This window comes from Helianthus annuus, chromosome 10 (genome assembly GCF_002127325.2).
Source record: "Helianthus annuus cultivar XRQ/B chromosome 10, HanXRQr2.0-SUNRISE, whole genome shotgun sequence".
Taxonomy (NCBI): domain Eukaryota; kingdom Viridiplantae; phylum Streptophyta; class Magnoliopsida; order Asterales; family Asteraceae; genus Helianthus; species Helianthus annuus.
Window position 1 is genome coordinate 137,252,582 of NC_035442.2, and position 18,099 is coordinate 137,270,680.

Here is an 18,099-nt window from a genome sequence, read left to right on the forward strand (position 1 = left end):
TCTCGGCCAGCTACATTCAGTTCTGTCCCTCACATTGGACGCTGTCCGGCAGAGATCGCTAAGGAACACAGATGCAGAGAAAAGAAAGCGTGATGATGACAATTCACGACGGTCAGACAAGAAGCACAAGGGAAACAATGACCACAAGAAGGGGTCTGGATCCAAGAAGGACAGGCATCAGTCTGGAGATAAGCCCAAGTGTAAGGTCTGCAAGAAGCACCACTTCGGGAAGTGCAGATATGACTCAAAATCCCAGTCTCAGCCAAGGCCATGTGGGATTTGCAAATCTTCTGAGCATAAGACCCTAGATTGCAAGAAACTGAAGGATGCAACGTGCTACAGTTGCAATGAAAAAGGGCATATTAAGACAAATTGCCCAAAAGCTGCAAAGAAAGTTGATGAAGGGAAGAAGACCAATGCCAGGGTCTTTCAGATGAACGCACAGGAGGCGATCCAGAATGATAATGTCATAATAGGTACTTTTCTTATTAATGATATCTACGCAAGAGTATTGTTTGATTCTGGAGCAGATAAATCTTTTGTAGATAATAAGTTTTGTGAGTTGTTGAAAATGCCTGTTAAAGCCTTAAGTGTGAAGTATGAAGTTGAATTTGCTGATGGCACTATAGAAACCGCTTCGACTGTGTTAGAAGGATGTGTTATATCCATTAGGAACCACTCTTTTCCTTTGTCCCTGCTTCCCTTTAAGCTAGCCGGTTTTGATATAGTGATAGGCATGGATTGGTTATCGCATAACCAAGCCCAGATTGTATGCAACAAGAAACAAGTGGTGATCAAGACTCCGTCTGGTGAGCCACTTACCATCCAAGGAGATACCCAGTACGGGCTACCCAATCAAGTGTCTATGCTCAAGGCATCTAGATGCTTGAAAAAGGGTTGTGTCATTTATATGGCACAAGTGACAATTGATGAGTAGAAACCCAAGATTGAAGATATTCCAGTCATTTCTGAATACCCCGAAGTTTTCCCGGAAGAACTACCTGGTTTGCCACCAGATGGACAAGTAGAGTTCAGAATCGACATCATTCCAGGAGCAGCGCCTATTGCAAGAGCACCTTATAGGTTGGCAGCAACAGAGATGAAGGAATTGAGGACACAGTTAGATGATTTGCTCACCAAAGGTTTCATTAGACCTAGCTCGTCTCCATGGGGAGCGCCAATCTTGTTTGTCAAGAAGAAAGATGGGTCGATGCGTTTATATATCGATTACCGTGAACTTAACAAGGTCACTATCAAGAATAGGTATCCTTTGCCCAGGATCGACGATCTGTTCGATCAGCTACAAGGAGCAAGCTACTTTTCCAAGATTGATCTGAGGTTAGGCTATCATCAGTTAAAGGTTAAAGATGAAGATGTACTGTAGGACCGGTTTTGACTCCGAAACGATTGCGAAACGAACGTATGACGTGCGGAATCCGTACACGAACGCGACCTAACACACACGATGTAATATAAACGTGATTCTATTAGAAACTAACAGGAACAAGGACCTTGAATCACTTTCTCTCTCTCTAGATCTAGAGCTTTCTAAATGTCAAATGAGCAAAAGTTTCTAAACTAAACATAACCTCCCTATTTATAGGCCTTGACTTTTAATGAGATTTCTCATTATTACAATTATGCCACCTTGCCTATTTGTCTAGCTATCACTAATATAACGACTCGTTTTTCTGTTTCTCGCTACGGCTCGGATTGACGAAGGCTATAGACATAAATGCACTAACAGACTCCCCCTTGGATATTGCCGCAGTCAATCTCGTAGCGTCTTGTCTTTCTCTATCTCTCTCTCTCTCTCTCTTTGAGTCTTCTTGAAGCTTTAACACTTTTTCATCAACGTAGACTCTCTTTTGTTTGAACAGAATCCCCGTGGATCTGTTTTCAGCTTCGGCTTCTCCTTTCTATAGACTCTTTTCTTTGTCAGGCTCCCCCTTTCGTCAAGCTTCCGTGCTTTGGGATCGACACCTTGCTTTCCGTATACAAGCTCCTTTAGAATAGTTACATGGCTTCTTGAATCCACGCTTCCTTTTGCGTTGAGCTCGTCTTCAGACTCCCCCTTAGACTCAGCTTTCGGGATTGTAGTCTGGTATAACATCTGCAATTCTCAAACATTTATAAGTAACAACGTTTTGAACATTCAATTTTCCAGAAATCGTAATCTGGCACTATTTAACTCTCTAAATCACTCCCCCTATCAACAATCTTTACAGATTTGGCAGTGTTAAAGAATCCAACTCCCTCACAGTTAGTCGTCCAAGTCCAAACTAATGACCTTGGAGATATCACAAACTGTTTTTGAAATATTTGATTTTAATTCAAGTATCAAATTAATGAACTTGTTTAATTTTCAGAAACACAATCAGCTTACTTAGATTTTGAAACTCAGCAACTCAGACATCGGTTTATCGAAAATAAAGCAGAAATCAAAATCTTTTTGTATTTTCTGAAAATATAAAGCAGTAAAGAAATATATACAAACATATTTACAGACAATATTTTTGTTTGAGTATGCGTCAGAGGATCATATCAGTTTTTGACAAGTTACAAGTACCGTTGAGCTTAATTACACATTAAGAATTAAACAATTCACTTAGATTGTCGATATACTGATCCACTTAAATTTTCATACAAATTTCAACTGATTCAGGATACGAATTAGATGTTTTAAGAACTTAAACTCATTCATGTGTCCCACCTCTTGAATATACTCCCGTATCTAGATCCCAATATTCAGTCTTATAGGTGAGTATACCACAGATGATATCTGTAAGGGGTTAGATGCGAGGGCCGTGAGAGCTCAGGTCGATACTTCCGTATACACAGAGAGATGACGGCTTCGACTTTTTGGTGTGTCCCTTTTAGAGGATCTTTTTTACAACAGCAATGATTATCAATTTTATTGTTTCATCAATTTGCTGAGGGCGATGCTATGTTTCAAGCAATGTGGAAAGTATTATTCGGGGACTAGGTCAGAACTTCCATTCAGCAGAAGTCCCGGAATAATACCCCAGATATCACTGAGTATAAAGACCTAGTATCTCAGAAAGAGGGACCTTTCAAACGAGATTTCAGGGGTTACCTATATATCCAAGTAGTGTTCCCCACGAAATAAGCAAGTGTTTGAATTTAGGTTTATATCCCGAAAAAATTTACTAAATGTATAAAAACCTATCGACATATCATCAGTAAGACTGTTTAACGCTATTTAATCGTTACATTTCTTTAGCATACTGTAACTGTCCACTGATGTACTATCATTTCCTCTTTTTACGCAAAAAATCAATTTTTGAATTTTATCATGTTTTTGGCTTTTCAAATTTTCTAATGTTTTTGTATTTTCTGACAATTTTTCTCCCCCTAAAATGCAAAACCATTAAAAGAAATTTGACAACACGATGCTGATAGCTTTGTCTCGCCATCCATGTTCTGCTTCTCGTGTACCGAATTACAGAAAACATAACATACTATTTAGCACAGTTAGCAGAAAAACTAACATAAAGTACCCCCATGATTTACAACACATTGATTTTTACAGTTTGAAAACCGTTTTTCAATCTGGTGAAAGTAATCATGTTTGTTCAGCCGTGAGGGTTTCGGCGTATTCAATCAACACATATTTTTGAAATTTTCTATTTTTGACAAAAATTAAAAACAAACATATTTTTGGTTTTTAATTTTTCAAATTTTTAGGGTTTTAAAAATATTGTTTATTTATGTACAGAAAAACATATAAACTCCCTGTTTCAACCAACACAGGGTCCAGCAGCAGCCTCTTCCTCCTCTTCATGTGCCAGGCTGCTCTAGTTTCCATTTTCATAGTCTTTGGTATTCTTGAGCACCTGCACATTCAAATAACTCAATTTGAACAATTTAGCCCAGGTCTGTTGAACCTTAGGCATTTCAACACAATAATTTTCTTTCAATGCTGGAAATTCTTTATCATTTTTCACAAAAACTTTCTCAATTTTAACTTCAACTTTCTCATCTTTTACCGAATCAACATGTTTCTTAACACTCCATGTTTGACCTTTCGGTGTACTACGTTTGTAAAAATGTGAATCTTTTTGAACACTTTGGTTTTGAACAACATTTTTTGGTTTCCAAAACTCTTGGGGTTTTGTCATATCAACTAATGTTTTCCAACTCGGTGTTGTTCTGAATCTGGGTGTGTGAGAATTCCAGGTCTGTCTTGAATCGAATCTGTTCTGGTTTGATTTCCAATTTTGATTTGAAGCAAACTTGTTTGTATTGTACCTCCAAGTTTTTTCCGAATCAAATTTGGTTGACCTTTGTCTCACATTCTCAGATTTTTGTTTTTCAACATCAATCTTCTTTTTGTCAACATCCACATGTGTTAGATTTGGACATTTGCGTGCAAGATGTCCTTTTTGATCACATTTGAAACATGTTCTCATAGACACATCTTTAACCTGTGGTTGTGGCTTTCTCTTTTGAGCATAAAACTCGTCATTAGACTGTCGTCCAATTTTAAGTTCTTTTTCTTCAGCTAAATTGTTTCCCTGAACAAAACTCATTTTTGCTTGATAATTTGGCGTCTCATTTTTGTTTCGATTCTGTTTCTTCTTATAACCCAACCCAGCCTTCATGTTTTTCTTCTTGAAACCAGGTTTGTTATACGAAACTTTACGACTCTTACCGACAAACTTTGAAATCTCAGATTTCTCAATCTCAACCATTTTGAAAACTTTATCAACCTTTTCTGAAATCACATTCTGAATCGGGAAGACAACATCTAAGAATAATTTGTCTGATCCAATCATGGTATAAACCAATCCCTTTGAATCATCATTCAAATTTTTCTCGGATTTTATGTTTTTCAGATATCCATCATGAAGATTTCCTTCATCTTCATCCTGTGATTCAGATTTACCTGTAACAATCGACTCTTCTTTCAACACACTTTCAACGACTTTACCTACCACCTCTGAATCATGAGAATCATCAGATTTGGAATAGGTTATTTCAATGTTGTCAGGCAATTGGTCTACCATGTTGAAAGCTTTTTCGACCTTTTCCTCATCATAAAATGCAAACTTTTCCGGTGGTGGAACTTGATGAAACTCTGAGCCAATGCCTTTCTTGTTTTGCTCAGACTCACCATCTCCCAGTTTTATATTGAAAATTCGTTCAAGCAAATATGACGACACGTGGTAACTTTTTAGCTTGTTGTTATCCTGTTCTAAATCAGCAATCTGTCGCTTTAACTTAGCAACATCCTCAATATAGGAATTAACAACATCTTGTTTTATAGCATACATTCGTTTAAGTTCTTTAGTTGTTTCAGAAAGATAATTCATTCTTGATTGAGCATATTTCATTTCATCTTTCACTTTCTCATATGACTCTTTTGTAATATGATATGCTAATTTCATAGAGTCATATTCCTTTTTCATTTCTTGACAAGCAGTTTCTTTTTGAGAACACTCTTCTGTCATTTTAGAAATATTTTCTTTCAAAACTTCATTTTCTTTTTCTATCTTTTTACATTTTTCGGAAAGTTTTTCATCATTTTCTTTAAAAACTTTTTCTTTTTTTAACATTTCTTTGCATTTTTCTTTGAAAATGTTTTCGATTTTTGTGAATTCAATATCTCTTGTTCTGAATTGCTCATCTTTTTCAGTACAAGCTCTGCATGGTTCCATGCATTTCTTGCACTGTTCAATTGGTTTTAAGACTTCAGAATCAGAATGTACCTCAGTGATTGGCACCTCGGTATCTTCAGCAGCTTTTGTCTGCATCTGATTAGCATCATCTTGCTTCTCTTAAATACTGACTTCCTCACCATCATTACCAGCATCCAAATTCTCATTCTTTTCTTCTTTTTCTTCTTTCTTCACCTCTTTTTCAATCTGTTGTTCTTCAGTAACAGCTTCTTTCACAACTTCAACTTTAACAGCTTCTGTTTCAACCTCTTCAGCAACCTTCTTCAGATTGTTCACCATCTCTTCAACACTCTTCTTCATTCTCTCTTCATCCCTTTTTCTTAGACACAGTAACATGGCATATCTGATTTCTTTTTCAAGCCTCTTAGCATATGTTTCATCTTTCATCACATTTCTATAGTATTCGGCTCTCAACAGGACAACGAGAAGAACATCATCAAAGATTATGTCATTCTTTGGAACAACCGGTTCACCTTCTCTGTTGTAGTAACACTCTCTCTTCTTATCCCATCTTCTGTTGCTGACAGCACTTTCATACTCTTCCTGCATGTCATCCAATCTGTTGTAGACCACGTTTCTTTCTCTGTAAGTCTTCTCACTCAAGATCTCTTCTCGAGTTCTCTCTTTGATCTCAGCCATGATGTTTTCTTGAATCACCTTGAATCAAACAAACAAACACTTATCAGTTTAACCACTTTTCAAACAACTGAATCAAAATAATACTCGAACTGGTGAATATTCTTGTGCGGACAGAAGGTTGACAGACTGTGCAGACTGAAGGTTGACACACTGTGCGGACTGAACTTGATGCGAACTGAGATTTAAGTTGTCAAACCATACGAAGTGCTATGACCCGGATCAAATTCAAACAACCTAACAAAAACACACGACCTGGGACTGAACCACCTCTTGTGAACTGGGATCAAATTCAAACCGTGTGACACAGAATTCACTTTCAGACTACCTTGACCCTTTCAAGTGACTTCTTCAACTTGAATCAAGTCGTGTGATCTAATTGATTGGGCCACAAAAAGACTTCAACAATTAAAATTCAAACTATGCACTTGGGCCGTAAACACTTAACACATACAAACTATGATTGTGCCGATAACGTATGAGGTCACATGGGCTTACAATATGTCCGACAACAATTTAAGTTTTCATCGTTGATTTTTGATATTGTGATTACATGCACAGCCTATTAAATCACATGTATTAACACTTTTACATGCTTCACTATGATTGGACCTCTAATTCTTTTAAAAGAAAAAAATAACGATTGGGCCTTTAAAATATGGATTCACATGAAGTTCTCAATTCGATATTATCTTGGGTCACATGCAGCCAACAAACTGAATTCCTATTCAATTCTCATTGGGCCGCAATCATCAAACTATCACTATCAAACTTCATTAAATGTACATCAAACTGATTGGGACAATTTCTTGTATACTCACATGTACCGACAACGTTTATATCATAAGAGATCTGATTGGACCGAAATTCTGAGTGTATCGATAATTGTTTGACTATTTATTAATGAGCCGACATCATTAAAGCTTCTGATTGTATCGATAATTGTTTGTCTATTTATTAATGAGCCGTCATCATTAAACCTTCTGATTGGACCTCAAACATTGATTGAATCGAATATTAAACGTGGCAGACACACTTAATTCGTTAAATGAACATGATTGGACCATTCAAGTGTATTCAGTCGAAGCACATAGAGTCTGTCAAAATCTCGTGGCCGACAATTGATTTTATTGGACCGTTGGAGCGAAACTATGATTTTGGTGACCTTAAAAGCGAAACTAGTTAATGACCGGATGAGTGAAACTAGTTAATGACCTCAAGAGCGGAACTACTAAACTGACTAATAAGCGAAACCCTATTGGACCATATGAGCGAAACTACTAGATATCCCTATGAGCGAAACTACCAAGTCCGTATGAGCGAAACTACAGATTTTTTGACGCGAAAACGGACCGAAAAACTTCGATTTCTCCTAAACGGCTAGGAGTTTGGATTTGAAACTTGGTAGGGTTATAGATCAGGTGTTTTCGCACAACATATCAAAAAATCAGCCGATTCGGACCATAAAATCCCGTTCAATTTGACAAAAATCAGTAAAAACGTGAAAAATATGAAAAAATGAAGAAATAGATGAAATCCGGATCTGAAATCGATGAAATCACAAGCAGAAATGTGTGTTGGATTAGTGCAATCGAGCTCCTGCTCTGATATCACTTGTAGGACCGGTTTTGACTCCGAAACAATTGCGAAACAAACGTATGACGTGCGGAATCCGTACACGAATGCGACCTAACACACACGATGTAATATAAACGTGATTCTATTAGAAATCTAACAGGAACAAGCACCTTGAATCACTTTCTCTCTATAGAATCTCTCTCTAGATCTAGAGCTTTCTAAATGTCAAATGAGCAAAAGTTTCTAAACTAAACATAACCTCCCTATTTATAGGCCTTGACTTTTAATGAGATTTCTCATTATTACAATTATGCCACCTTGCCTATTTGTCTAGCTATCACTAATATAACGACTCGTTTTTCTGTTTCTCGCTACGGCTCGGATTGACGAAGGCTATAGACATAAATGCACTAACATGTACACAAAACTGCATTTAGGACTCGTTATGGTCATTACGAGTTCCTAGTGATGCCTTTTGGGCTCACTAATGCACCTGCCGCATTCATGGATCTCATGAATCGCGTCTGAAAGCCTTATCTGGATAAATTTGTCATCGTCTTCATCGATGACATCCTCATTTACTCGAAGAGCCAAACTGACCATGAGAAGAATCTCCGTTGCATTCTGAAGCTGCTTCAACAAGAAAAGCTCTATGCCAAATTTTCAAAGTGTGAATTTTGGCTTCGTGAAGTCCAATTCCATGGACATGTTGTTAGTGAGCGTGGTATCCAAGTAGATCCCGCTAAGATTGAAGCTATTATGAACTGGCAAAAGCCAAAGACGCCTACGGAGATTCGCAGTTTCTTAGGACTAACAGGGTACTACAGGCGATTCATCGAAAACTTCTCAAGAATTGCAGCACCCCTGACCTTACTTACTCGCAAGAATAAAAAGTTTGACTGGGGGCCTAAGCAGCAAGAATCCTTCGATATTTTGAAGCAGAAGTTGAGCAACGCTCCAGTACTGACACTGCCTGAAGGAATTGATGAGTTTGTTGTGTATTTTGATGCATCACACACCGGGATGGGATGTGTGCTTATGCAGAAAGGCAAGGTCATTGCCTATGCTTCGCGACAGTTAAAGGTGCATGAGAAGAATTACACCACCCATGACTTGGAGCTGGGTGCCGTTGTATTCGCACTAAAGCTGTGGAGGCATTACCTGTATGGAACTAAGTGTGTGATCTATTCTGATCACAAAAGCCTTCAGCATCTGTTCAATCAGAAGGATGGAAACTTTGAATGATTATGACTGTGAAATAAGATACCATCCAGGCAAGGCAAATGTAGTCGCTGATGCCTTAAGTAGAAAGGAAAGAGTGAAGCCAATAAGAATCAATTCCAAAAGCATTGAGATAAAGAACAGTTTGAATGAAAGGTTGTTAGCTGCACAGAAGGAAGTTGTGTTGGAAGCTAACTATCCTGATGAAAAGCTATGAGTAACTGAAGAACAGTTATCCTATGGCAAGGACGGAATCCTGAGATTAAATGGAAGAATATGGGTTCCTGTTTATGGAGGACTTCGGGATGTCATCCTTCAGGAAGCCCACAGTTCCAAATATTCCGTTCATCCTGGAGCTGATAAGATGTACCAGGATTTGAAGGCAAACTATTGTTGGATAGGCTTGAAGAAGTCTATAGCTGCCTATGTAGCTAAATGTTTGACGTGTGCGCAAGTCAATGCTGAACATCAGAAGCCATCAGGTTTGCTACAACAGCCTGAAATTCCCACGTGGAAATGGGAAATGGTGACAATGGATTTCATCACCAAATTGCCAAAGACAAAGAAAGGAAATGATACTATATGGGTGATAGTAGATAGACTGACTAAGTCGGCACATTTCCTACCCATTAAGGAAACTTACAGTACTGACATGTTAGCCCAATTGTATGTTGATAAGATTGTATCTCTGCATGGAGTACCAGTGGCTATTATCTCTGACAGAGATACCAGATACACGTCACACTTTTGGAAAAGTTTCCAACAGTCTTTGGGCACGCGCTTAAATTTCAGTACGGCTTACCATCCTCAGACGGATAGGCAGAGTGAGCGTACCATTCAAACTCTGGAAGACATGCTACGTGCATGTGTAATTGACTTAGGTGGTAGTTGGGATAAGCATCTGCCATTGGTCAAGTTCTCCTACAATAATAGCTACCATACCAGCATTCAGGCCGCGCCTTTTGAGGCATTATATCGTAGGAAGTGCAGAACTCCTATTTGTTGGGCAGAAGTAGGAGAAGCTCAGTTATCAGGTCCTGACCTAGTCTTCGAAACGACGGACAAGATTGTCCAGATTCGTGACCGCCTGAAAGCTGCCAGGGATAGGCAGAAAAGCTATGCGGATAAAAGACGAAAACCTCTAAAGTTTGAGGTTGGTGATCAAGTCCTGCTTAAAGTGTCACCTTGGAAAGGGGTGATGCGATTTGGTAAGAAAGGTAAGTTAAGCCCAAGATATATAGGACCATTCGAGATCATCGAATGTGTAGGAACAGTGGCTTATAAGTTAAACTTGCCTGAAGAGCTCAGTGGTATTCACAATGTATTCCACGTCTGCAATCTGAAGAACTGTCTAGCTGATGAATCGCTAGTCATACCACACACAGATGTGCACATAGATGAGAGCTTGAAATTTGTGGAAAAACCTTTGTCGATTGAGGATCGACAGGTAAAGAAGCTTCGAAGGAAGCATGTGCCTATTGTCAAGGTGAAATGGGATGCCCGCAGGGGCCCCGAATATACGTGGGAGTTAGAGTCCACAATGAAAGAAAAGTACCCTCATTTGTTTTAGCAAATCTCGAGGTCCAGATTTCTTTTAAGGGGGTGAGGATGTAACACCTCGTAAAAATCATACCCAATAAACTAAAGACACGTGTCATGTAATGCAAACGTGTTATAAACTCGGATCCAGATAAAGATGTGCGGTAGGATTTAAAAGTGTCGACATGTTAATTTATACCTCTAAGCGACCTATTAATAAATCCCTAACCATGATATAGTTAATCAACATCTAAAATTTTGCAAATAAATCTGGTTATCCTAAATAATAAATTGATTATAGCCTAAGACATGGATCCAATGTAAATTCTCGGTATATTCGACATATTAAAACCTCCCACAAGATCCAAAATGTGTAAGAACATGCAAAGCATGCAAAGTCTGAGCATTTGGTCCCCACTTGGTCCCTCTACTGAAAAGGAGAGCATAAGATTCGGAATTTTAAGAAATGCATTGTCAAAGCTTGGAAGTTTACAAATTTTTGGACTCTGGTCATCGGATACGGACCGTATGGCCTTAGTATTTATTTTAAGAATTCAGGTCGGTTACGGACCACAAAGTCAAAGGCTTACGGTCCGTAAAGGGGTGCTTACGGTCCGCAAGGCATATGCTTACGGTCCGTAAGCCAGTCGCTGGCAGCAAAAATTGGACAGCTTCCTGTTCAGCAGGTTGCACCGCCTTATTTAGGTGGTTTTTGAAATCAGGGGCTTTGCAACTGGTATTGGGCAACATAGGGACACCTGGGATGATCTTGCAACATTAGTAGACTAGTTTGGCATCATCTTGTGACATTTTGTTCACTATATAAAGAAGTGAAGTTGCAACCATTTTTCACATTCATTCAACTCACTTCAAGACTGGTCTCTAGAGCTTTCTGGTCTGCAACCAACTTCTCTTAGGCTCCATAATCATAATTAGGACTCTTTTAAGTGTCCTTAATCCTTTTTAATTCAGTTTAGCTTAGTTAATTAGCTAAAAGTCAAACCGCCGTAATTAAGGTTTGACTTCGAGATTAGTCCATAATTATCCAGTCAAATCTCGAATTAAAAATACCTTTGAGTAGGTAATTATGTGGGTATCAAACCCTTAAAAGGGTACCTTCTGATTCCCACTCTAACTATGTCAATTGTCGGGTCAAAGCTAATTACAAAAAAGTCAACAGAAAGCTTTATTCCAAATTAATACATAATTAGCAATGTAGGATCCATGCAACCTGTTTTATCATTAATATAACTTGGTAATTAATGTAAGAACATGTCTAAACATGTTCACACCGACAATTTTCAGTTTAGGATCGGTTTGGAACCGAAAGTCGCATAGTTTGACTTATACTTTGACTTTCAGTTCTGACCTGTTTAAGCCATGTTTAGGATTGCCTTAGAGCTTCTTTTGGACCTAGTTACATGTTAGTATAACCCTCTGTGATTATACGGCTTGGTTCATTAGTTGTCCAATTATTATGCAAGTTTCCGTTAATCGCCTAAATGTTGACTATTATGCCCTTTTCACCTTAAATTATGATTTTTGAAAATGTAAAAGAGTAGACACCTTAGTTACTGATTTATAAACTTGCCCTAAAAATGTGACATCAGTTTGAGGTCTAGATTAGGAGTTATGCTCATTAGCGTAAATGAAAAGCTTTTTGTTAATTAAACAACATAATTAGCGTATAGCCTGTCTAAACCCAAATTTTGATACAAAACTTTTTACCTACTGATATAAAATAATATTTTGGGATTTTTGAAGATTTTTATGTATTTTTAGGCTGAGCATAACTTAGAGTTCTAAGCTTATTTCGGTTATTGCCGGTTTTGCCCTTTTGGGCTATAAAATGAGTTTAATAAATCCTTTTGACCTCAAACCTTTTTCTACTGATTCAATATGTTAAATAAATTATTTTGAGCCGTCTGAAATATTAAAAATATCAGCTTTCTATACAAAACCTGGAAATGGCTCCAAATCGCCTTTTTAAGCGTTTTAACGCATAGTATGTGTCAAAACCATTTTAAACATATAAGGGTTAATGCCTACTGATATATTCAGTAAATTTTTATATTTTAACAGCAAACAAAACTGTTAAACTCAGATTTCCAGTTTTGACCTTTTAGGCTTATGTGAAATTACCAAAATGCCCCTACGGTGCATAATATGGATATAATTAATAAATTTCACATATATATGATACCCTACTGTTATAACTTATTAAATTAAGTATATTTACTAAATAAATCAGACCTGTGACTCAGATTACAAATTAAACTCTTTTATACCCTTTAAAATGACCAAAATGCCCTTATGAGGCATAGTTTGCGTTTAAAATCATTTTGGGCATAATAGAAGATATCTTACTGATGTCACAACATATTTAGTGCATATTAACTCAGGGAACTTGCATATGTTCATATGGTTACTCGTTACGCACTTTCCGCGTTCGGATCGGCTTATGTAACAAGTTTACACATTTTAGCCGAAACGGGTCAAACCATATCATTATTGTCTCAAGATCCAGAATGTGTTTAAGTTACTCATATTAAACAAGCATGCATGCTTGTCGGGTCAAAACCACATTCTAAACCAGACTTCGCTTTATTATGCGTTTGAAGCGTGTCTTTCTTCAAAACTAACCGGTCTAAGCTTAGGCTAAAATAAAGACCCGTTAGGATTCTAATAGGTTATTAAAAACCTTCGTTCCAGATTAGGAGCCCAGTAAAAGCTACTTGCACTCGCTGTTTCTGAATTATACTTGCTCAGGTAAATATTTTTAACTTATTTTCCCTATACGGGCTTGGGGTACGGTATATAAAATACCGCTTGGTCGGGCATTGAATTTTTAATCAAATGAAGGTTAAATCATTGAAATGACCCGTAAAAATTGTTTTGTTTGCTTAAAGCCTTTAGGGGGTTAATGACCATGTCCCAGATATCCTTGGCATATTTTACGAAATGGCCACGACCTAAGCGTGCGGGTGTAGGCGTACACCCGTTGTGCATAAATAAATATTAAGGTATAACCGCCGGTTTTGGGTTAAACCACTGGGGGATTATATCATGTGGTGTGTCTATTGATCTTTAACCCGGTGTAGACCCGGGCTACTGAACGCATAAGAAACATGGAAATCTTTTACAAGTTTATATTTAAATAATTATCCCAAGTTATAAAAATCTTTTTGTGCCATGTGCATTGAAATCAATTTTAAACCTTTTTAAAATGAGTCCGTTAAATTGTATTTACCAGTGTAAACTGACGTATTTTCCTAAAAAGGTTAAGTGCAGGTACTACGCGTAATAGGCTGGCCTCTCCTTAGCATCATTTAGAGTCTCGCAAGCTTGGATGCAATTAAATCTGTTGAACAAGTTTCCTTTTTAATTTGATCCGCCCGTGGATCTGTTTCAACTGTTGTGATACTTGATATTACAATTTTATTTGGTTGAAATAAATCTATCTTTTTGCTTCCGCTGTGCATTTAAATATTGTGTTGTTTGACTATGACGATATCAACTACGTCACGATACCCCCATCGGGCCCACCGGTGACACGTGGAAAAATAGGGGTGTGACATTAACCAATCGTTCACATAAAACGTAAAACAGAATCATACTCGTGTTTCACTATTACAATTAACTCAAATCGAAATAAAGTCCGTAATGTAATTTTTCTATCATATTGGTGTTTTAGTTGTTACATCTACACAAAAGGTATCGAAGAAGATATAAAAACACATACCGCTACATCGGAATCATTCTGTAGATCAACTCATCCCTCTTATGCTATCCAACCACCAATCCAGCATTTGCCTAAATCTTTTTCATTCAGCAAACGAATCAATAAAATCTCATCAATAATCTTGTAATTTGATGTTAGGGTTTCCCTCGAAATAATGTGCGCATCATCTCAGAATCAACAATCGATTATCCCATTATAATTTTAGAGTTATTTTGCTTCATTTAGATGGTGAAAAAGAAATGCAAAACCGAAAGAACAATCAAATCTAAAATAAAACACAAATGAGAAATCAAATTAACCTAAAATTGAAATCAAACCTGAGAGCATGACAATACTTTGTAGTCCCAAAACAGGCTCTTCAACAAAAGTCCAATATGTTAACCTAAAATATAAAAAAGAAACTCTTGGTTTGTGTTATTAGATACTAACTTCAATGGTCTACCCTCTGAAACAAACCCATGTACTGACTGTATACTTTGAACTGCTTCATCCTCCTTTGAGTAAGTAATATATTTGTATAGTGTAAATATTACAAAGATAAATATCGCTCATACCAAATAAACTAACAATGCCAAATATACGATCACTCAAGAACATTGGACTTACACGCTACAAGTATTGTTTGCAAAATGATGTATGGCGCCAGCTGCTGTCCGAGATATAGAAACTACAAAAATTTTAGAAAAAAAAACACACACAAATGTAAATTTGTAAGGATGAAAAAAGAGATTACCTCTTCATCTGCTAAATTAAGAGGCAGTCCCACAATGCTTTCTACCTTCAAAAGCTTTTGTTTTCCCCTTTTAAGACTTTTGTTTCTTCTCCACACTCATTTCTGATAGCACAGTAGAGAAGTCAAACGTCAACCACTGGAATAAATATAAGTCAAAGTTTACGATGTAACAAATGTGTGAGACCAAACCTTTCACATTTTGATGCAGTCCCCGCTATCTTTTCCTTGTTATAAGGCGTACGACACGCTGGACACCTCCCTTCTGTATCATCTTTCTCAGCCATATCCATAATGTGATGCCAGCACCATACACAAATCTGTAAACAATGATTGTTTATGTTAATAAATCACATATACCATACATACCCTTAATTAACCAATCGTTCACATAAAACGTAAAACAGAACCATACTGGTGTTTCACTAATACAATTAGCTCAAATCGAAATAAAGTCCGTAATGTAATTTTTCTATCACATTGGTGTTTCAGTTGTTACATCTACACAAAAGGTATCGAAGAAGATATAAAAAACACATACCGCTACATCGGAATCATTCACCAAAAGAATCAATAAAATCTCATCAATAATGTTGTAATTTGATGTTAGGGTTTCCCTTGAAATTATATGCGCATCATCTCAGAATCAACAATCGATTATCCCATTATAATTTTAGAGTTATTCTGCTTCGTTTAGATGGTGAAAAAGAAATGCAAAATCGAAAGAACAACCTGATCTAAAATAAAACACAAATGACAAATCAAATTAACCTAAAATTGAAATCAAACCTGAGAGCTTTAACGAAGCTGATACTCGGCTCCATTCACGGCTCGTTGAATATCATTGCTTGATTTGAATGGAATCAGGGATCCTCTCGTGTAGCCGCTATTGAAGGGATTGTTGGAGAGCACATCGGCATGGAATCAAAATAATGGTTTTGAGAAGCCATGTGAAGAATCTAGTTATCAATCTAGGGTTTACAATTGATAATGGGAACGAATTCATTATTTTGGATATGATTGGAATGATTGAGAAGAGATTAGGTTTCCATATTGAAGAACGTTACAAAATTGATTGAAGGAGAATTGAGAAAACCTTTTGCCGCTTATATGAAATTGAAGGAGAATGGAGAGAAAGGAAGATTGCCGCTCAAAATCTAATTATCTGCCAAAATAGCTATGCCACATCATGGTCAATAAGTCAACATTATTTTGCTTTAGTATAAGAGATTGATTACTTGCACATAACATGCAAGTATAATATATGTTTAAAAGTTAAGAAAACACATGAAGAAATTATTTAATGGTTTTTATCTGCATAACATGCACATTTAATATAAAAAGAATACTATTATAAAAAAATTATGAAACGCCCAAAATCCTAGGGTCTCGTACATTAAATTTACTATTTGACAAATAGTTGTATGCTGACAATAAACGCATACGCAACGGTGATTAATACAATCCAAACATCCAAGCCAGATACAAGACCGTAAGCTTAGGTTATAAAAATATAACCTAACAACATAATACGAGATGCCAGTCTCTTGTATGGTAGTCTCTGCAATTTCCAATGCTATCTTCGGAGCTCGTAGCTATCAAACTTTATTTTGATGTGCATACTAAAAATCAACTACATTGATTGAGTTATAGTTTATAAAACATTTCAAAATGGTAACAATACATTTCAATTTATCATGAAATTCTTTATATAACATATATTAAATTTATCTTTTTTCTTTAGCATTAAGGTGACATTTGCCACCGAAAGATTCGTAGCCCCAAAGGTCACTACCCTATGTATGCAACTTCGGAAGTAAACTATCTATGCTTGCAGCCCGAAGGTAATTGCCTATACTTACACCCTCGAAGGTTTTGCTACTTACCTGTCACATTCACAGTCATGGACCACGTGACAAGAATTGCCGCCGCAAAGGTAACTGCTTCATAGCATGAATCAAGTCTTTATCTGTTAAGTCTTTACATGTATATCAAGTTCTTTTGTAAAACACTAACATTAATTAATTGAAAAGTTTCTCGTACCATCATGGCTAGAAGCCAGAATTGTTCATTAAATTAAATCATTTATTTCTACATCATTTACACTTTAATTTACCAAGTATACACATCCTTCAAACTGTTTAAAAATGGGTTTAGAAACTCATATATATGATACTATGCTTTACTTCACTATATTATGAATGATCTTCACACTTGGACGCCAAGTCAATTTATCTGGTGAAGGGATATATATGAAATGATCAACATTTTATGTGAGCTGTATAAGCGAAATCCACACTTTTCACATGGGCTATAACATTTAGGATGCATACAAACATATATGTACATCACTCTTTTTAGTTGTTTAGCAGTTTTGAGTAGGTAAATGTTTAGTTGTTTAAGTATTGTAAACATATGTATATCAATGTTCTTAGTTTTTTTATTTAAGTATATTACACATATGTACATTGAAGAAGATGATTGTTTTAAATATGTTTTGCAATGTACATGTATGCAAATATGTATTCCAAATGGTGAAATAAGTATAGTACATATATACACATTTGAAGAAGATGATTGTTCTGAACATGGTTTAATAATGTACATATATGTACGTACGTGTTCTAAACAATGTTTGATAATGTACATACATGTCAATTTGTATGATTGAGAACCTGACAACACCTTTAATATGTTCTTTGAAATTAACAAATTATTTAACTAGGGGGATAAAAAAATTAGTACTTTATCATGATGACCTTTTTATCTCTATTTTAATTTTTAAGATAAAAAATCAGTGGTTTAGATTGATTCTCTATGTTTTGAAATTCTCTCTATTTCTCTTAGGATTCTTACACTTGTCACACTCCAACTCGCAGCGGATTAGGTGACCGAGGCATGAAGATTGTTCATAGCTTATGACAAGATATTTGAAAGATTAAATATTATTA

The 18,099-nt window shown here is 36.5% G+C and overlaps 1 protein-coding gene across 1 annotated transcript; it reads right to left on the minus strand.

The window, feature by feature from the left end:
• Positions 1 to 14,625: 14,625 nt before the first annotated feature.
• LOC110882518 (putative general negative regulator of transcription C16C9.04c) lies at positions 14,626 to 17,053 on the minus strand. Its single transcript, XM_035978321.1, has 7 exons — positions 17,035 to 17,053; positions 15,881 to 15,885; positions 15,336 to 15,468; positions 15,025 to 15,085; positions 14,848 to 14,931; positions 14,736 to 14,774; positions 14,626 to 14,683 (listed from the first exon to the last, which is right to left on the minus strand). Exons 1-7 carry the CDS (start codon positions 17,051 to 17,053, stop codon positions 14,626 to 14,628), a joined length of 399 nt encoding a protein of 132 aa, XP_035834214.1.
• Positions 17,054 to 18,099: the final 1,046 nt, after the last annotated feature.

Excerpts from the sequence above, each read along its gene's own strand:
- LOC110882518 (XM_035978321.1), bottom strand. Across the intron at positions 15,086-15,335 it reads ATCAAAATGTGAAAGGTTTG|TTTCTATATCTCGGACAGCA; the intron begins GTCTCACACATT and ends AAATTTTTGTAG. Across the intron at positions 14,684-14,735 it reads AAGTATTGTCATGCTCTCAG|ATTTGATTGTTCTTTCGGTT; the intron begins GTTTGATTTCAA and ends GTTTTATTTTAG.